Source organism: Nicrophorus vespilloides, unplaced genomic scaffold (genome assembly GCF_001412225.1).
Source record: "Nicrophorus vespilloides isolate i.1.1-1 unplaced genomic scaffold, Nicve_v1.0, whole genome shotgun sequence".
Lineage (NCBI taxonomy): Eukaryota > Metazoa > Arthropoda > Insecta > Coleoptera > Silphidae > Nicrophorus > Nicrophorus vespilloides.
In genome coordinates this window covers 45,899-67,283 of record NW_017096684.1, presented here as the reverse complement: position 1 = coordinate 67,283, position 21,385 = coordinate 45,899, and the positions used below count along the sequence as shown (strand labels likewise).

The 21,385-nt window shown below is 29.2% G+C and overlaps 1 protein-coding gene across 2 annotated transcripts in view; it reads right to left on the bottom strand.

Moving 5' to 3' along the window:
• Nucleotides 1-21,385, bottom strand: part of LOC108557899 (glutamate receptor ionotropic, NMDA 2B-like) — a gene marked incomplete at its 3' end in the record, with an annotated part of 154,584 nt that overhangs the window by 100,645 nt on the left and 32,554 nt on the right. The window contains 1 exon segment of one of the 2 annotated variants that reach the window (XM_017914611.1): nucleotides 10,974-11,578. Within the exon segment in view, the coding sequence (XP_017770100.1) occupies nucleotides 10,974-11,271 (298 nt within the window). 2 annotated transcript variants of the gene reach the window in all.

The following is a 21,385-nucleotide window of genomic DNA, read 5'->3' as shown; positions in this document are numbered from 1 at the left end:
ACATCACCAAAGATTGTCCTACTTCCAATGGAAGTGTTGTTGTGAATTTGGTGAGATTTCACGGATGTTGTCTATTATGAGCTGCTACCGAATAATCAAACTATCAATTCGTTCAAGTACTGTGAACAACTTGACGAATATGTTTTCAACATGACAATGCGAGACCTCAAACATCTGTAATCACCGTATAGAAGTTGATAGGGTTATCATTGGATATCGCACCGTCCGACCATTTGTTCCGCTTCCTACAAAATGACTTTAACGAAAAAAAATGGAATATTTGAATGACATCAAAATTCACCTTGAGAAATTGCCTGAACGTTGGACAAGAGTGATTCAAAATAATGGATAATATATTTAAAAATAAAATCCTTTTCTAGAATGTAGTTCTTTTTGAAATGAAGGTTGAATATACGAATGGATTTATGTAACAACCCAACATAATAAGCTCTGCTATATTTATGTTTCAGTTTGATTTTAAATAATTATTCTCTTGGTATTTCGATATGATTAAATAAGAACTTTATAGGTTGATTACAGTTTATGACATTTTCTCCTTAGCCCGACTATTGCGCATTGCGTAAATATAAATGGTTCCGATGGTTTCCAATTAAAACTTACTCTGAATATTCCTACAAGCAAGTTCTTAATTGGATTTTATTTGATTAGAAGATAATCCGCGCTCGCTTTTGCTCTCGCCTCCTTCGAGCCTACCCAAATTCGAATGTTTAGTTACGTACAGGGTTCAATATTTGCCTAAAATTGATTTGCATGAAATTCGTTATTGTTCTGTAAGATCCGAGGTTCCTCTTTTCAAAATAATATATATTTCTATTATAAGAATACTTCTAAAACGTCAACAGTATTCAAAAAATGCTTAAAGCAATATTAAGAAAATACAAATACAAAGTAACAGAATCTAATAATTAGATAAAATATGATAATATATAAGAAATGATATTAGTCAACTTCAAATAATAGAATTTACCCATGAACGAAACATGTTTTATTTGTTTCAGTAGATAAATTGACTTTCAAACGCACATTTGTATTAACCGTGTAGAATTGCTTCGAGTTTGAGACCACTCTTTATACCAGTGGTTCACTGGGAGGTGACTATTAATATGGAATGCACTTCTTAAAAGTTGTAGTTTAATAAGATTTGCAAGGAAGACTTGATATACTTTTTTGAGCTATTTATCTCAATCACGTTTGTTTTTGTTATTCCTTTATAATTTAAGTAAAAAAAAGTAGCCGACTCAATTTATGAGCTTTTATTCGAGTTACAAAACCAAATTTTCTTATTTCTTTTATTGTTATTCCAAATATCCAAAATTAGAGTATCCTACATACACATGTTATTACATTAAATGTGACAATTAGAAGTACTTATTATTTGCTTTAAAAATAAGTTAAATAATCCAATATATTGAATGCATAACATACAAAAGTTTTAATTAAATATTAATTTAGATTTACAATATATGAACAATGTTTATATTAAAACTAAACATTCGGTTATATATTAAACTGCATTACATGTTATTTTCGATCTAAATGTTTCCCATTGTTCCTTCTACAGCCATGGTCATTTCCATAACATATACCACACCTTTACGCATTTTAAATAAATGTGCAACAATGTACATGGATGAGCATAATGTGACCGGCCGTTATCAGCTTTCATGGGTCAGAGTAATAAGTGTGACAGTTTTTGGTCCCTGTTGTTGCGTATGAGCGTCCATCCCCTTTATTGCAAAAATCCCATTAAAATATCATAGAAAAAAATGGAGCCAACGAAAACAACGCCAGTATATATAAATCCCTCCTATTAGTGAACGTTATTATTACGGCAACAAAAAAACATGAACCGCCGGCGAAGAATAGGGAAGGAACATTGGCGACAAAAATGGGAGAATTTATGATTATTAAACGTTTCTGACCTACATTTTTATATTATATAGTGCATAAAGTTTGCGTTCTATTTACTTCTCTCTATTTACTACAGACTATTTATTTTCGTATTTCTTATTTCTCTTACGCAAAGTGGCGAATTAAATCGAGTAGCGTGTCCGAAATTTATAATAAACTAGTTGGTGTTTGCCAGTGTATTCTCATCCTAATTTGCGTAAAACCCGTCGGGGGAGAGGGCGGAGATGATGAGGGGGTGTTTCGTTTTGTATTGATTACGGTTGAAAAGCTAGCTCTCGTTAAACAGCATACAGAAAACCCCCAGGAAAATCCGCACGACGGGAAATCCTCCACGGCCCATAACCGAAATAACAGACATCTCTAATCCAATGCCCTGTGAAGCTTAGCAGAGAAGAAGTATCACTAAATTCTAATTAATTAGACTTCATTTGTTATTTTGTATTTAATTAGTACTATAATTAAATTTTACACTTACAACAATTTATTAATTGTCAGGCGTATTCAATTTACAACATATTATTAATACATTTTAATGATCATTTCGTAAAGCGAGAACTAATTTTCTAAAAACTAAAGAATAAAGATAAACAATTAATAAAATTGAAAGTAAATGGACATTAACATTAAACTTTTCAATTTTCAGTTGGCCTTTAATTTTATATATGTTACGGTAAAAGTACATACTCGGTAAATGTAAGTATAAATCTGACAGCAGCGCCATATATCTACTTTTACTAGTAAATATAAAAATAATAAATATGAGATACACTTTATTGAATCGCCACATGCGCATCCAAGTATGAACCACGACACTGACATGCAGTAATGATAGTAGTAGTCTTTAGTATTTCTTGAATTTAATTTTTCTAATTAAAAAAATAAATTCTAAACGCAACTGTATAGTAAATGCTTCAACGTACTTAAAGTATACAATTATGTGGCGCATAACGTATGAAGTAACAAAAATATAAGTATAATTATTAATTAATCACTAAATATATTAAATTATTCTATTCATCTATAAGAAATGAATTGTTTCAATATTTACATTTAATATATTACTTAGCTTACTTTAAATAACTTCTATATCAAATTATTGGAAGTTTTTATATTATCTAGGTTATTTATAAACTAGTTAAGTTAACATTTAGACTGTTACATATATTCCAAACTTTGTTAAAGACAACGATATAAACTTAGAATAATTTCAATAAAGTTATAGTACAATTTTGGAACATGTAAGTTATTAAAGTTTCATAATTACTTTGCAAGGCAACCTTAGATTAATTAACATTAATTAATTAAACAATATAAAGTCAAAGTGCTCTCGCCATATAATAAGATTTCCCAAAAGAAAATTTAATAAAAATATTATTTATATTTAACGTAATCATTTAAAATACAATATTTTTCTTATATTTCCTCAGAATTCAATGAGATTAGTAATAAATTATACAAATAATTACAATAAATCCTCTCAACAGGGGCAAATATTCTATTAGTTGTTATGATGGAGCTAAGAAGACAAACAAGTAGGGTCTGACCTTGAATACTTATCGGAGGCTGACCCTTCTACAAACGCTACGATCGCCGTAATTCAGAAATCTTATAACTACAATATAATTAAAAAAAGAAGCTAAACATATTTTTATGTTAGTCTTTGGTGACCTAATTATTTGGCATCATGTGTTTAGTGGAAGATGCCGTGCTGGGTAGTTTTTATTGCAGTTTAATTTTATTAAAAGGACATCGCTGGCAACAGGATAATGATACAGTGTCCTAGTAGGAGTCACCTTGCACATTGGCTGTTGGCCGACTGCATTGAACTTCGATAATTGTTCTCTGAAATAGCTGCATTTATTGTTCATTGATTAAACTGTCATTGTGTGCTCTCAATACGTACAATAGCGAATTCAGCTTTCATACCTAACAATTCTATCGCGTTTTTAAGTGATTCCACTTGCACATTTACAGAACCAAGAAGAAAAGGTATTCTGAATAGCACCTTCAATTGTGATTTAAATATACATCAATTTAAAAAAATATACAAACGAAAAAATAAAAATTTCAAAAAAATTTAAATATTAAATTGTGGTTATTTGTTACATAAAATTACGGTGAACATGATATTTTTCCTAATGACAGAAATTACATGAATAACTTTAATTTCCTTATTTTAACACGACTTTTGCAATAATCATTTCTATAGTTGTAGCTAATAGTTTAATATTTCATATTTTGATTGACAGTAAAATTTTGATAATAATATTAACTAATTAACATTATAATCTAATTTTACTTTATATATTGTTTTTACTTTATTGTACATACTAACAATTACCCAGAAATTAAAATACTAGTAAATGCATTTACTTGAAAAAGTTATTTGTATTTTTGTTTAATAAAGTACATAAGTAAATTTTCTAAAAAAAAATTAGCTTGAAATGAAAGTTTAGATTCAATTATTGCAGGTAAATATAATAATGATTTTATCTGACAAATGTGTTTCGTGCAATTTGATTCAGTTAATTAATCTTCTCAATTAATTAGCGTATATACAACAGGGTTTTAGAAATTGTATAAGCGTTAAAGCATCGTTAACTCGAAGGTAATCATCGTTGTATATATCTGTTGGATATTATTGTTCTCGCTAAATGAACGCTTAATTTACTTGCAAATATATAAATTGTGAGATCAAATGATTTTTTTAATTTATTATAATTGATATTTGAAGTTGAGAAAACTTTATTATTCATAAACTTTTCTAATTATTTTTTAAATTGTATATTTTATTTTCCTACTTTGAAAAATGCTTTCAATTTAATAGCTCTTAGTAACTAATGGGAAATAAGTGTCTCGATTCAAGTACACTGCAGTAAATTGATTCCAAGTCTTTGTAAATCGTTCTTGACTTCACTTCTTAATCAATGTCAATCAAGTTGCCGCGCTGCTATACTCATACATCATGCAACATGCATTGTTCTGCAGCATGTACCTTTCTAAGTAGTTTTCGTTAAAAGCTCCATGTTATAGTAGTTTCCTTCTAAGACGGATTCTTGCACCTGTCATTTACAAGTCACATAAATACTAAGCAATAATGGAGAATGCACTTAACTAACATTATGAAATAATTCCAAATTCCATTTTTTGTAGATTTCCTAAATTTCACTTGTATATATTATGTATGAATATTCTCTTCATAATTGTAACAACAAAATATAATATCAATAAATAATTACACACAAAATAATTATGAACTAAAAATAATAGATCAGTAAAGAATAGATCAGTACTTCTTTTGTTTGTATCACTTACTATGTTTTTATGTAAATGCATATGATATTTAAATTATTATTTTAATTTTATTTCTATTTGTACATGTAATTGTATTATTAAGTAAAAAATCTATTATAAATTAATAAATATATTTATATTCCATAAAATATATTTTGATTATCTAATCAAATTGTATTCAACAACTTTGAATCAAATAAAATAAACTTTTTTTATTCGAACATCAACATTATTTTATTTTAAACCTAAAGAAAATATACAGTAACATCTCGTTTAGCGCTGCCTCGATTAACGTTGATTTGTTATAACGCTGTTTGTTGGAAACCTTAAAATAGCTCAAAATTTATACGGCAAATTATCGCGGCATTTCATTGATTCCTATATAATAGATTATTCCCAAACACGTAGCGATGAGCAGGATATTAAGAAGTTACTGCAGGAGTTACGACGACCTTCAAGAACTGGCAGAAGAAGGAATTAAAGAACATGAAAATAGTGATTCTGAAGACGATAAGGAACTTGCTTTGAAAAAAATTAGAAACGATAACCGAAATCGTAGATCAAATTGTAGCGAATGATCCAAATATTTACAGGAGTGCAAAAGTGAGAAGAGGAGTTTTGGTTGCGATCGCCTGACAAATGACTGGACGATTTTGTGGCCATGACAAATATAAACATATTTCTGTGTGCAAGTAAAAGTGTGTTTATTTTTGTCTTCAGGAACGCAACAAAAGCGCTAAACGACGTATTATTGTACGTGTATAGTTATTCCATTTATATGGACCAATACATTTCGACGTTCTATTATTGTTCGCATAGAGCTCTTCGCGATCTGGAAATATTTAGAATACCGTATCTTTTTGTTATCCTAAATACACATAGTGTCATTCGCGTGAATAAAATGGATCTAGTGGATTTTTCAATCCGTGTCCATGAATTTACTGAACCCTTATATGTTTCCAACCCCTCACACCCCAACTTTGTTTCTCGGGAAATTGCCTCACGTCTCAACTATTTCATACTTCTCTCTCTTCTCTTATAGACACTCGTGCATTCCTTTTCCTCATCTCTCTCTGCTCGAAGTAAATCGAATCTAATTTAACGAAAACGACGCTTGATGAATATTTTAATCATAGCATAAGATCTTTAACACCACTGCTGCTGCGTTCAATTTGTTAACACTTTATGAATATTAAATACATTGTTAAATAAAATTAATAATCAGAGTTCGTATTAATCATTGTAAACTTTATTAGAAGAATAATTTATTTTTAAAAAACATAAATAACAAGTTATTTTATATAATATCGAATTATTTATGTGAGTGTGATTGTGGTCTTCCTTGAATAATAATATAATTATTACTGAATATTCTCTATATTCCTCAAGTTATAATCATCATCCTAGAACTATTTATTTCATACTTTATATTGCACAAAACCTAAATAGCAACAAAGTCGAATAATATAAATACTAGTACTATCAATATTATTATTAAACAGTAATTAATTAGAGAAATGCATACATTTTGCATTTTTGGGCAATCCTCTACTATTTCTTGTTAAATTTCTAAAATATAGAATAAATAAATAAATTTACTGAAAATAAACAATGAACTATATATATTTTTTTAATCAATTTCAATTAACGATAAAATTCAATTCATGTCATAATTGCATAATGCATAATTGCCAACGGCGATTTAGAAAAGGGAAAAGGATACATTTTCCAGATATTGTAACTATGTTATATAATATTTTTAAATAAATTTAAGGTGTTGTTAATTTTCACAATATTTATTTATATAAAATATATCGCATACAATTATAGACAACAATTAGTATATTATATAATAATATAGTCATATTGCAGGTCTTTCTACGTTACGTTGCGGTTTAGTTACAGAAACATACAATAATGATTCCTAATCATGACTTCTAAATTAATTGTACTGCGCTTAGAGGGAGAATTTAAACCACTATATTAGTATTAGTTAGTTCATAATTAAACAACCGATATCAGAAAATCACCCTCATCAATTTTATATCCATGAAAATGTGAATATATTTCATTTTATTTATGCCTCAAAATCCAATATTGTCTATAATAATCAATTTACATATCGAATTTAATTATTAATGAAAAATTAACATAATAACCACATTTATATCAGTTCGCAAATATTATATTAATCCTGATTTATAAATTTATATTTTAGATAAATTTATTCGTAATATATATTTAAAAGTTCAACAAAACTAACAAAATTTGCAGCATTTCACATATACTGAATAAAATAGACCATCCAATTAAAGAAGAAAAATACTCAAGAATTTAATTTTTATTTATTATTTCTGTAAAAGCACAGACGATATGTGTGGTATCTTCTTTCGTTCCGCAAAACTTTGAAATATAAATCAAACGTAATGCTCGCTAGAGGATCTCGCGTTTAATAAATAAATAAAAAAACACCAGCAGATAAATATAATTCACTGGAGCCGTCAGAACCTCCTGATATTTCCGAGTCTAAAGTGAACACGATACGGGGCTCCGGCTATGATTAAAAAAGTTCAACTGTTTTTTAATTAAAATGTAAAAGGAATTCGCAATTATCACCTTTCAACTTTTACATTAGTTAATCCCATTCTAACTCTCAATCCATACAAATACACAAGTTTAATTAGCGTATGTGGGTACGAGTACTTTTTTATTTGTTCTGTTTCTAATTCATTTCACTAAACGTTATTTGCTTAGTTTTAAATAGTTTTTGAAAAAGAAAAATAAGCGTAATGTAATTTAGTACTTATCAATGCAATTTATATAATTATGTTAACTGGTAATACATTTTGAAATAGTCAAATGGGAAATTTATTATATTGTTTTAATATACATCGCTAAATCGTAAAAGATAATAATATCAGATGTGATGTCTAATATCCATAATTCAAACGAACTACTTTTTGGTGCACTACTCGCACCTGCCAGAATAGTTCCAGGTTTTTATATCTATTTTTACCGTTGCAATCACTTAGGATAGGAGACAGTAACTTTTATATTCTTTTTATTTCATACAATAAAAAAATGAAGTTTCCAATAAAATTTTCAAATTAATATAATAATTTAAATATGAACCATAAATTTACATAGTATAATTTGGGAAATGATTACATCTATTAAAATATAAAAAAAGTAATACTATAATTGTGTTATAGTCGGATAAAAGTTAATAATTGCTACACTTTTTGAAACATGGAATAAATAAATCACCATGAATCGAAATCTGCATAGTTTACTCTTATTTTATAAACATTAGAATGAATTATTTCGTAGATACGCTTGTAAACTAAAATCGATGATAGATTGATATAATGGGTCTCATGTAATATATAAATAAAATTTGTTTTCTAATGATTTATACTCAAAAATTAAGTTAAAATTTGACTGGGAAAGCATACTCTCATAGCAAAATCAAAATATTTATGTATTTAGTATGAAAAATGTCAATTTCTTATTAAAACTATGCATTAATTAATTTTTAATTTCCACATCTGGAAATTACTTTCAAACAATTAAAATATAGCAATATCAATAAATAAATGCGTGGTCACCGTTTCATTTCTTCCACACGACATAAATAATATTGGGTTACAATAGTTGTAATTAGTTTAATAGAAATATGAGCACCTCGATATAGAATGTCTTGGAAGTTTATTTCAGTGTTAATGTACTTATTAACTTATTAACGCAATAGATACAGTAATAAGTTGTTTAAATTCATTTGAAAAACATTGTTTAATTTCTTTTACAAATTTTATTAGTCACATTTTAGGAAAACACATAAATCAAAAAAATTTCTTTTAAAAATTATGCAAACAAGTTTAAAAATTAGTTACATATATAATATCCACTAATTTTCTTAATTAAAAATGGTGAACAGCAATACCTCACACAGTGCGACTTCGGTTTCACTATAGTTCGCTTTGAAAATTTCAAAACAAATTGCAATTTTAATTGCAATCTTTTACTACTATTGTAATGTATGAAAATTTATAATTTTGTATATGGAAAATACGTTCTTTATTTAATACATAATCGTATTAGGAAATAACAAATTATTAGCTATTGATCTGATAATACTATTGAAAATGGTTGACGCTGCATGCATGCATCCATACAACTAAAAATAGGGAAATAGTATTTTTTATTCAAACTTTACAAACATGTTTATAGTTACATAACTTAGTTTCAACTTATTTTGTATTGCAAAAATAAGCAGAACCTGATAATTGAATGTATTTAAAGTATTTGAAAATTAGTTTTAAACAGCCGTGAGCTTGTAAATGTTGAACCACCTGTAATTATATTTAATATAATAATAAAATATCCAGTCGGAACGACCTATGACATCAATATCCAATCAAAAACAATATTTATTTTACCCGTCTATTACTGACGATAAAATAAACAGAGATAATTTATTCATTGGTTATAAACATATTAATTAAATTAATGTGCAAATAGTACAGATGGAAATGGAGACTAATATTTAATTCAAAAGTTTGCTGTTTGAAATCTGAAGAATTTACAAACCGCAAAGCAACGTGTTTCAATGCTCTCTACTTTGAACTGGTTCTGGCTTTACGAAAGTACAATAAAGTAGGGAGATCACACTGAACCAACATTCTCTAGATTATATACAATTAGACTTTCGAGAAACCACTTTAGTAATTTGCTGCTTTTAAAGACGAATACATTTCATATATAAAAAATATATTATTATTCTTATATAAAGTTAAAATAACCGATGACTAAATTGTAAATAATCGTATTATAACTTTAAGATAAATCTAACAAATCGTTATAAATAAATTATAAAATTTATTGACAATGGCAAAAATAATTTTTTTTTGGCAATAAAAATCTATTTCTATTGAATAACAATTTGAAATATTATGATGGTGTCATAGGTCATCAGCCCCATTATAATCCTTTGCCAAAACGTAGAGTCCAATGCCAATTTCTCACAGCAATAAATAAACGTTATATAAGCACTGGTTCATTTTAATAGTCTGGCCTGCGTTTAATGTGCAGATTTTCCATTAAGACTTCCTAAATGCTATCATTGTAAACTATAAATACTTTAGCACTAGGTAAATTCATAGCTATTATTCAAGTGCTCTTGTTATAACGCGCACACACACCCTAACTCTCGCGCCCTCATATCTACAGTTTAATTGTTTCGTCTATGCGAATCCGGGCATGTTTAATAGTTAGCTATAATTAAGTGGCGGGAGATTGTACGCGTATCGTTACAGGAAGGCATGTAACGGAATCATTATTTGTATGGGTTCTATCAGATACAGAATCATCATCGTGTATCATACATACAAAATCATTATTGCTAAGGCAATATCATCATAACCGCCACCAGCAGCATCATCATGAGAGGCCGCGGTGAACAAAATGAATTTTCAGAATCGATTAGGCAAAGGCATCCGGCCGTGGTATTACAAACATTCTTCGACCTATTTACCGTCGAGCCACGTAATTAGAATGCCGGTGTTGTCGTTTGCAAATTTTCAGGTTCATTTTAAGTTTTGCAACTAATTTTCATTTACATTTATTTTGCGATGTGTGTGATGTGGATGCGCCGGGTAGTTTCAACGTAAAAATAGATCGGTCGTTTCTATTGATTAAATATTATGCAAACGCTTATTCTAGATTCGAGATGTAATTGAATTATTAACCTGTGGGACTGGGTGTCAAGGTCATCAGCACGTTATGCACATTGGCAGGAGTGAACGAGTACTTCTTGAGCCAATTGAGCCTGGGTCCACGGGATCGGTGCAATCCGTTCAAAGCACTGTTTATGGCACGTGTGTACTCGCGGACTCCGAAGTTCGTATGAGGTAGAATCAAGCCCACGTTCATTTGGTCTTGATCCTTCGGTGGAAGTTTGGGATTCGTAAATGAACGCAGACCTGATGACATACCGACAGACAACAATCCGATGATTATTATAAACAAGAGCACGGCGCGACGCATCTTCTTCTTGTTGAGGCAGCGACCTTGCCTTGCCTTCCACACTATTCACCACTGTTTGGTTCGGTAAGTTAAGATAAACTAAGTTTAGGTTATGTTATCAAAGAGGCACGAGTGATGTGTTAATTGGCCGTTTTGCGAGTAACATCGTAGATTCGCGGTTCACAAACGGTGGTCTCGAGATGTCACGAGATGCAGATACACGAGTTATTGCAGCACACGGGCACAGCCACCGCCCAGCTGACTGCTCAGTCAGAGGGAGATGCCGTTCGCATATTCAAAATGTTACCGACAAGGATGGACGCCGCACGACGCCACTAGGGGCGCAGGCGTCGTTGCCTTGACAACCTGTGCCCGCCGCTCCGGATCTACTCTTTGACGATGACGGACCTCTTCGAAGATAACGAGGATGCATGCACTCTTTTGTTCTTCTACTGCCTCACCATCAGCACATAGCTGCAGCGCAATAGAGAGAGACACGCAGAGAATCCCATACAGGTGGTTGTTGCCATAAATTATGCAACGTTCCTTATGCACTTTTCACAGTCCGTCTTCCGTCAACTGGTAACACACCGAATCCAATTTGCAACCCGATTCTGCTGAAATTCCTCAATTAGATATGAATTTGCATAATGAGATTAAACTCAACAAATAACGGATTGAATTATGTAAAGTCTATAAACTTTAAATGGATTTAATTCGATTAAATGCCCAATTAATTATCGTTTCAACGATGTTTTCTATCTTATTTCTTTACTAAAACTGTTCTGCGAGTAAAATTAAGTCAATTAATGTCATTTAGTAGCCTTAATTTTCGTGCAAAAATCTATTTTTAAATTTCCACTTTAGGGAATATTTTTCAAGAAATTATTTACTAAATAATAAATTTAAATTTTATTATTGTGCTTTTAAAGCAATATGTTAAAAATAATTGTGTTAGTGTATAAGTATTAACACTTTGATATTAATATAACATATGAATGGATAACATAAATAAATCATGTAGCATAATATCTTAATTAAATATCATATTGAATTACATGATATCGAATCCTGGTCAAGCCAGGCCCTTAGTGAACGCTCTCGGTCCTTGCAGAAATGGGGCCATAGTTCATCACAGATGGACAGTCAAATAAATTAGTATCAGCATATGGACCTTCAGCCAAGTCGATGGACAATGACAATGACTGATATAAGAATATCAGCAGATTCACAGTCAAAGGAAATAGTGGAATCGCAGAGCATCAATACACTACTGAAGTTAACCTAGAAGACGACAACCAACCTACAAATTAAAAATCATCATAATAGTAACTATCCACCGGGAAAGATTACCTACCTAATGTCAACCGCAATCTTAAATTTACTCAATATTCACTACATACTATGTATTGATGAACAGATTGTGAATAATATTATACGACATAAAAAAAATATGATACACAATTCTAATGGGAACTTCAAACCATTACTTTGCTACTATACAACAACAAAAAATATGAACCTAAATTATTAATGGTAAAATACATTAATAATTTAGGTTTACGATAGAAAAATGATTAGTAATTAGTATTTATTAAAATTGTTAAAAATAATTTTAAAAATAAAATGTATTTAAATAATCATAACTAAATAAAAAAATAGCTGTTACAAATGATTATTGACCCTAAGTGTTTCTGCCCTAGTTCTCTTATTTTCTTAAAGAAATATCCTAGATTGTTTGCAAAATAAATAGTCAATAGCCCATTTCATGCATACTAAATTTTAGTATACTATTATGTATTTCATACATAAACAAAAACAAATAGTTGTTGTGTTTTCTTTAATACTTTTAAATAATAATAACATTATTTTTTATCAAACATGTTATAAAAGATCTATACTATATAACAAATGTATAGATCGCTCCAATCATGAGATAAATTTAAGTTTGAAACTTCAGGCAAGTGCAATTACATTTGCTTTGGCAAAATAACTGTAATTTTGTCTCGGGCTGTCGTTATCTCCTTTGGTTAGCAGGACTATGAAATAGATTTATTCAAGCATCTATAATTTGGAAAGACGATACAAATTTAATTATTTTCCCAATAGCAGTACACAATTTAATTGCGAATTTAACTAGAGATTGCATTGTCTTTGATTTTCCATAAAGTTAATAATAAGTGAGCTCGGGTTACTAAAATTGGCCATTTGGCGTTATCGAATTCTAATTATACTCGGTTAATTAAAGCGTCGCTTGTTCACTTAATTATGTTTTCGAATACCATGTAAAATGCAGCTCCTACATGTTTTTTATGTTTACACACTCAAAGGCTATTTGAAAACGCTCAATAGATCAAAACCTATAGTGTTCGCTAATTGGCACTGCACAGGATGAAAAAAATACATAGGGAAAACTCCGCTAAAGCACGTAAAATGAAAATTCGTCTATGATAAAAAAAAAACTAAGAACAAGTTTCTAAATCTATTCACATTTAATGGTTTTACAATAAATTAATCTATAAATGATCAAATTACACAAACATGTGAAATCAACAACAAAACATCAATATAAATGAAATATAATATACAGACAGTATCAAACTAATATTTCTGAATTTTTGTTTACAAATTATTTACTATATAATAAAAATAGTGTATAATAGATATAAAAAATGAGCAAAATTAAAATGTTATAAAATGCAGCGACATTATAGATGAGATGACGAACATACTGGTTTTAAAACAAAACATTCAAGTTATATATTAGTTGATATTTTAGCAGAAGTTTAGTATTTTTAATAATTATTATTAAATGTTGAGAATAAAAAATCGAAATTTGCCATGTTTACATGTGTTTATATAATAATAGTTTAATGTATTAGAAAGTGTTTGCAATTAGTATACTATTAGTAAAATTCGATTAGAACAAAGATGTATAGAAACAGTCATTAAACCTACCTATTATACTTTCATATGTGCGTTGAATAAAAAAAAAGGCCAATTATTATTGAACTAATTTACTATTACAGCAAATACACACCAGGTATTTGACAAATTCTTAACAAGTTACTCACACATACTTCATTCATACTATTAATAATTCTTGAGTAATGTATACACATTTTTATGTTATTATGCAAAAACCATAAAATTTTACATATATAAAAGTTATATAAGAGCGGAAAGAATCGGGTCAATAGCCATTATTGTGACAAATAAATATATAAAAAATGTATTTGTATGTTATAAATACAGCGATTCTATATTTTATGCAATATGGACATTGCAAATATTTAAAATAAATGAAACGTCGGGATATATGTGCGCGAATGTATTACTTACGTGTCGCATTCTCACTCGTTACATTTTTATTGGAATCGACATCTTCGATATATTAAAAGCAGATATGAAACGCACGTACGGGATATTGGAAGCGTCAGTAACAGCCATCTACCTTCGATGTATCTGCATACAGAATCTGAACATGCATCAAGGTATATGTCATGTGACATTGCGAACGTAAGTGTTAATCTCCGAACGCAAATATTGAACACCGAACGCCGTTTTGACACGAATCTTTATTGAATAACTCATGGTCTGATAAGTGTGTAATTTAATACAATTTATTTTCTTTCACATTTATATTTAATTATTACGAATTTTTGGATATATCTGATTTCATTATAATGCACTCACCCAGTAAATAAAAAAAATAAATTGTGAAAAAAACTAAAAATTTTCATAGATATTAAAATGATGGTGGTGGTGAATTCTGATTAGTCTGATGGTCAATAGAACTTGCAAAGGTATTTTATCAACATTGATTTTAATTATGAATACTGATTTTAAAATATTTTTTGATAATATAATGATATTGTCACTATTTTTTATCAACACCCTAAGGATAATTCCGACATTAAGAAATTGTTAGATTTATGACGCTTAGAGATTTTGTATATTACAACGTATACTTAGTTGGACAGTCGAGAGAAGATAAATAGTGTTAAGGAAAGGACTTAGTTCCTAATTACTAAGAGGAGAGTGTACTTATTAATCCTAGTTGACTTCTCATTAAAAAAAAATACTATTTTACTCAAAAAAAAATTAAAAATCCCCACAATGACCCAAACAACCCTATACCAGCGGGCATCATGCCGCCCGCCGACCGTTTTTCGTGCGCCCACCGCTATGCGTGATTTTTTTTTTTTTTTTTTAAATATATGGTGCCCGCCGTCAGACAGGCAATCTAGAATGTGCTCTGGAGCGCAAAAAGGTTGGGGACCCCTGATCTATTTTAATCCCAGGTAGGGTTTATATAAACACCTACTTAAAAAAAAACGGTTTTCGAATCTCAACATTCGTACAAAACCGGTTTAAACAGGTTTTTAATTTTAAAAAGGAAAGAACGTCATTTTTAGATTTGTATATATAACCTATAACAGTGGTTCCCAATCCGTGGATCAAATGGTACCGGTCCGCGGATCAAATGGTACCGGGTCATTTAATTTAACTAGAATCTAGTGAGTTAAATGTTAAATCACTTTATATTCATTTTTTGGTGTAATTCTATTAACGAGGAGGGTCGTGCCGCGGTAAAATTAACCGGTCCGCGGCCATATATAGGTTAGGGAACACTGTATAGGACAAAAAAAACTATTTTTAGTATTTTAGAGAAGCACGAAGTCACTTTTTCAGGTTCTTGAAGAAATTTCCATAGCATTTTCTAAAGTTATTGTAAGGCAGTCAAGAATAAGACTTAATTCCTTTCCGATTTTGTGTTTGTTTCCTGAAATATAATCCCATTTTATTCCCATAATATAAAAGAAAATAAAAACCTGATTTCAAAAAATACAATAGAATGATTAAATAAAATTCTTGTGTTAATACAAAACTTACTAAATTATTTTGTATCAAAGGAATAAAATGAGGGATCTACTATTAAATAGAAAACAATAAGTTGCTGTATTTTACATGTTTTTTTTTAGAAACATCCATATAATGGATTTAGTATTTAGATCAATTATTAGTGGAACACAGAGTGACATGGTAATAACATATTTTTTAAAAACTTTGTTCCATATCAAGCTCATCAAAAAATGGGTAGTCGATTTACAATCTCCTTGTTTATAATTTCATATATGATTTAATTAGAATAATTTGTTTTACTATACATAAAGAAAATTCATCAAATGCATGCTTTAGCTGAAACAGGTATACAGAATATAATTATAGATAGCATATTGCTCGTGGAGCATACGTAGTTAGGGCAGTAGAAATGTACCCACTGATGTGAAATGTTAATTAGTGATTTGCACGTAATAATTACATTTGGCTCAGGTCTTGATCAACGGTTGCTGTCAATGCTCGTTACCATCACAGTCGACATGGAAATCTTTGCTCAAATATATACGCTCGTCGTTCTTTAATTCAGCATTACTCATGGGTCACAGCTTTTAATTATCCAATTAAGCTATAATCAGATACGAGACGTATGAGAGTTTCACAAGAAAAAAGAACTAATTTTAAAAGCTTTTTTAACGCACCGGCTTGCATCATTCCGTTCCAACCATTTCAGTCAAAGGATTGTATGAAATGAGATTTTAATACTTAATAATAACCTTTTAGGGAACGATAAAAATATTTGTTGATCCAATGTTGTCTACTAACAACCATATGTAATTTCCGTTATAATATTTTTCAAACATTTCTGAACGGTACTTGAATATTATTAGCATAAAAAGAACCTTTTGCATCACTTAACTTTTTGCTTTATTATTATAATTGTATAAAAAGGTTTTATTTTGTTTTCTTTAATTGTTGAAAATATAAATAAAAAACAATAAAGTTTCAGTTATAAAATAGAATTTGTATTTATTAGTTATAAACCATATATTTCTAAAAGTAATATATTTTAGAATGGAAAGATTTAATTGCCCGTAATGAAGTTGTTATTAATACATTTCAATGCAGAATTCTAAATGCTGTTTTAATTATTTGATAATTGCGGTCAATATCTCATTGAATTGAACAAATGAACTTCTTAACAGCAAACATAACCACTATTATAAAAATGCTGCTATATACTAAAATAATGTAACTTATCAATCAATAACCCTTTGTAGCAGTTGCTCTTTATTTGATTATTGTTATTCATGAATATGTTTATTTTTTAATAATGAAGATGATCTGAACCTAAACTAGCATTTATCTAAATATAATCACACGCTTTTGTACATTTTCAACTACTCCCTAGTATTTTTTTGTTTCATGCGCAGTTTCGAACAGTTAGCTAAGTATAAAATAAACTTTCAGTTAATTGTTTGCTTTTCAAACAAAACTGTATCCAAACATAAAGTTCGTGCAAAGCATATAACATGTGAAATTAAAGTTATTTTCTTCCTCTCTGTAACTAGCTGCGTCGATTTATGTTTATATAATGTTTTAAATTAATACTATTTACAACTATTCGAGAAGACATGTAAGAAAATTACACAAAGTTTTACAAATTTAAGAAAAAGCAAATATATACTTTTTTTATTTAACATTTATATGTCTACCAAGTTTTATTAATCTTAATAACTGAAGACTTTATTAGATAACATTTATTCAAAACTTTGTCGGCAATGGGGGAACAAAACTAGAATTACATCAAGAAACCTATAGAAACTTTATATAGAGTTTTCTTCTTAAGATCTCTACAATTCCCAATCGACACTAATGTTAAAAGCATTTGATTGTATTGACTGTGCATTTAGAAGTAAATAAAGTGAAGATTTGTATACAATTCGTAGAATCACTCAGTAGACTAAGTTAGTTTTTTAATAAATATTGAAAATAAAATTTAATTAATAATACCAATATTTATTCAAGAACAAATATAATATTGATATTAGTTATTATTATTAAATTACTTAACTCAAATATAATATTAAATGATATTCAATATCAAAAAAATAAATTATATGAGTGCAAATGAATAGAATTTTTTTCTGAAAGTCGAACTTGTGTGCTCTGATTTCTGCTTGGTTACATAAATAAAGTAAAAGCCTGGGTGTCCCTCTACAAATTTACCGAATCCGTCAAGGTTTTAAATTCTAATTTGTTCGAGGGGTTTTAAAGAAGTCCCAATTGGTTTACAACCGCAGAGAGACACACACAGTTAAAGAGGGAATAAAAAAAAGCGAAGAGGAATTGAAGTGAATAAAGTTTACTGACCTACATCTCTCGAAAGTAATTTAGACTTTTAAGTATTCTATCGGAAACGCGACGAACATAATTAGAGAGACAGTAAAAAATATAAGCATTTCTCAAGATAATTTTCTGTATCTCTGGCATACAATTAAAATGTAATTACTAACTAATTGATGGCGATTTCGTTTTCCAGGTTGATTCCGCATCGTATCATTCTTACCAGCTACAAACGCTACCCCTATTAAAACAAAATCGATTGAATTTCGTAATAACTTCGTCGAACGAGTGACAATGCGGAAGGGCGCGTATTTATTTTGATGAGTTTAATTGACGTTGATTGGCATGTATTTTGGGTGAATTTAAAAGTTATTCGTGTTGATAGGAAACAGAATGAGGTGAAAACTTCTTCCATTAAATTGGATATAAGTCTGTCAATGATTTCAATCACATTTAGTTATATTGAATTAGGTGGGGAAATTGTTTTATCTATTTTTTTTAAATTTTAAATTTATGAATATAAAGCTTAAATATGTTGGAATATATATTTCTATTAAATAATATTAATTATTATTTGAAACTACATAAATAAAACAAATTAAAAAACTATAATCATTATATTGTTTCTTACTATAAATAATTCTTTAATTAACCTACAACAAATGCATACTTAAACTGGATTAAAGATATAACAACTAAATCAAAATATAGAAATGGATATATTTGCAAAATAAACCATTTTAACTGTGTCATAGTTCTATAATAATGAGACTTCTAGCTAAATGTAAATTTATTAAGAAAGATATACGAAGCAAATGAACTTCATAATATATTTTTAATAAAAGAATTAATAAATTATATAATGAAAATTAGAGTGACACTATTAGTCTAATTCCTCGTAATTTAATGCATAATATGTACAAATATGAAAAATTTTAATAATATATAGCACGACACTATCCCAGGGATGGTTTTCTGGACACCGTGGGATATCTTCTTCTGTTGTCGTTGTGCAGTCTCAGTTGTTGAAATTCGTTTGGTTTTACATAGCTTTATTTGTTATTCTTATAAGACTATGTTCATCTTTAAAGGTTTTACTGAAACTACTTCAAAAAACTTATTGCACTTACAATGTTAATTCTTATTAATACGGACGGGGTGGGAGTCCGTGGGATCTGTCTATTCTGCAGTTTGGTTATCAGTTGAAAATACGAAGAAACGTTGCTGCCTTCCGTAGGATTTGTCTATTCTGCATATTGGTCTTATAGCTCATTGTCCTCAATGGAACCCAAACTTAATGGTTGGACACAACAATAGAGCCACGTGCGTTTCTTTAGTACTTATGCGGTTCTAAAGTAAAAAATGAAAATAAAATCATATTTTTTTTAATTTTCTAAATAAGATTTTTTCAAAAAATATATATGTGGCTCGTGAATAAGTTTTAAATTGTTCTGAAGGATAGGTTTGACTCATTTCTCCAAAAATTTGCTCTGTATTTTTTTTTGAGTAACATTCATCATTATAAAAATTGTGATTAAACAATAATATGAAAAATAATCAAGTGAAGATTACTCCAGATTTTTGTCTTGTTTTGTCCCCAATCACAATTCCAATGGAATTTTATAGGTACTTATTTTTGCACAAAAAATAGTTTATATAACCTTATATAACAGAGATACGAATATAGAAAAGCAAAAATGATTCAACACAAAAGATCATATTTTCACCAAAGCTTAAAGAATAGACTATTGGTTTAACCATTCAGAAATAATACCTTATAATACAAAAACAGGTCTTAAAATGACATAACCTCTTAAACATAACATCACTTGAAGGACAATCAAAGAACAGACATGTTGGGAAACTTAAATTACTGAGTATAATACATTGAAGACAAATTAAATTAACTAAAATTATTTACGTACTTAATTTAGTATTAAATAACAACCAAGTCATGTTAGGTATCAATTTTTCTATAAGAACTTCACGCTAAATATTTTATAAAGGACTAAACATTAAAAATGTAATTATATTTGTGAGACATACTTAAACAAACATCTCATGAATAAAATTTGACTTGTTGATTATTCAATAAAGAAGTGAACAGCCGAGTTTGTAATTGCATCCCTGCGGAGCCGTTTAATTAACCACATCTTGAATTACAATGCACACTTTCGTATCCGCTTTTCGGGCATAATAAACTTAATCAGACGATGAGGATCGTTTTTTGAGTTTTCCGCCCACCAATTGAATGGAATGGAAAATCTAATTAGTTACGGGCCTCTGGGCCGCCAACGAATTTCATAATTGAATTTCGAAACTGATTAGAATTTCCGCCAGCAAAATTAAACGATGTGAATGAGACCGAGTCCGTTTTTCAATGGCCGCGTGAGTGAAGCTTCTTCTTTGTAAAGTGTCATTGTGACAAGTGTACAACTAACGAGGAAGGAAGCACCTGTAGGAACGACCACTCGGCTCTCTCTGATAAGACACCATTTACTACACACTTTATTGTACAAAAGCAAATATTATACTCAAAACATATATAACTATTTACAGTACCTATAAATACAACGCACATAATATAGTATATAAATAAATCTACATTATTTAATATTGACAATTATTTAAATGAAATTTATTTTTATGATTACAGCTCTATTTCTCCTACTCTTTTACTAATATGTAAAAATAATATATATGTAAAATGTCGATACTTGAATACAGTCATTAACATTACTTCTGATAACAGAGCTTTGTCAATAATTCTTAAAAAACATCAATACTTCTTGGAAAAAACTCTAAGAAATACTTAAACAGAGTTTGACGTTAAATATGGCCAGAAGTATTACTAGAAAAAAAATTCATGAAAATATCTAGATGACTCAATCAATCGAAACCTGATAATATCGATGAAGAAAAATAACGTATCCCCAATTCTGGCCAT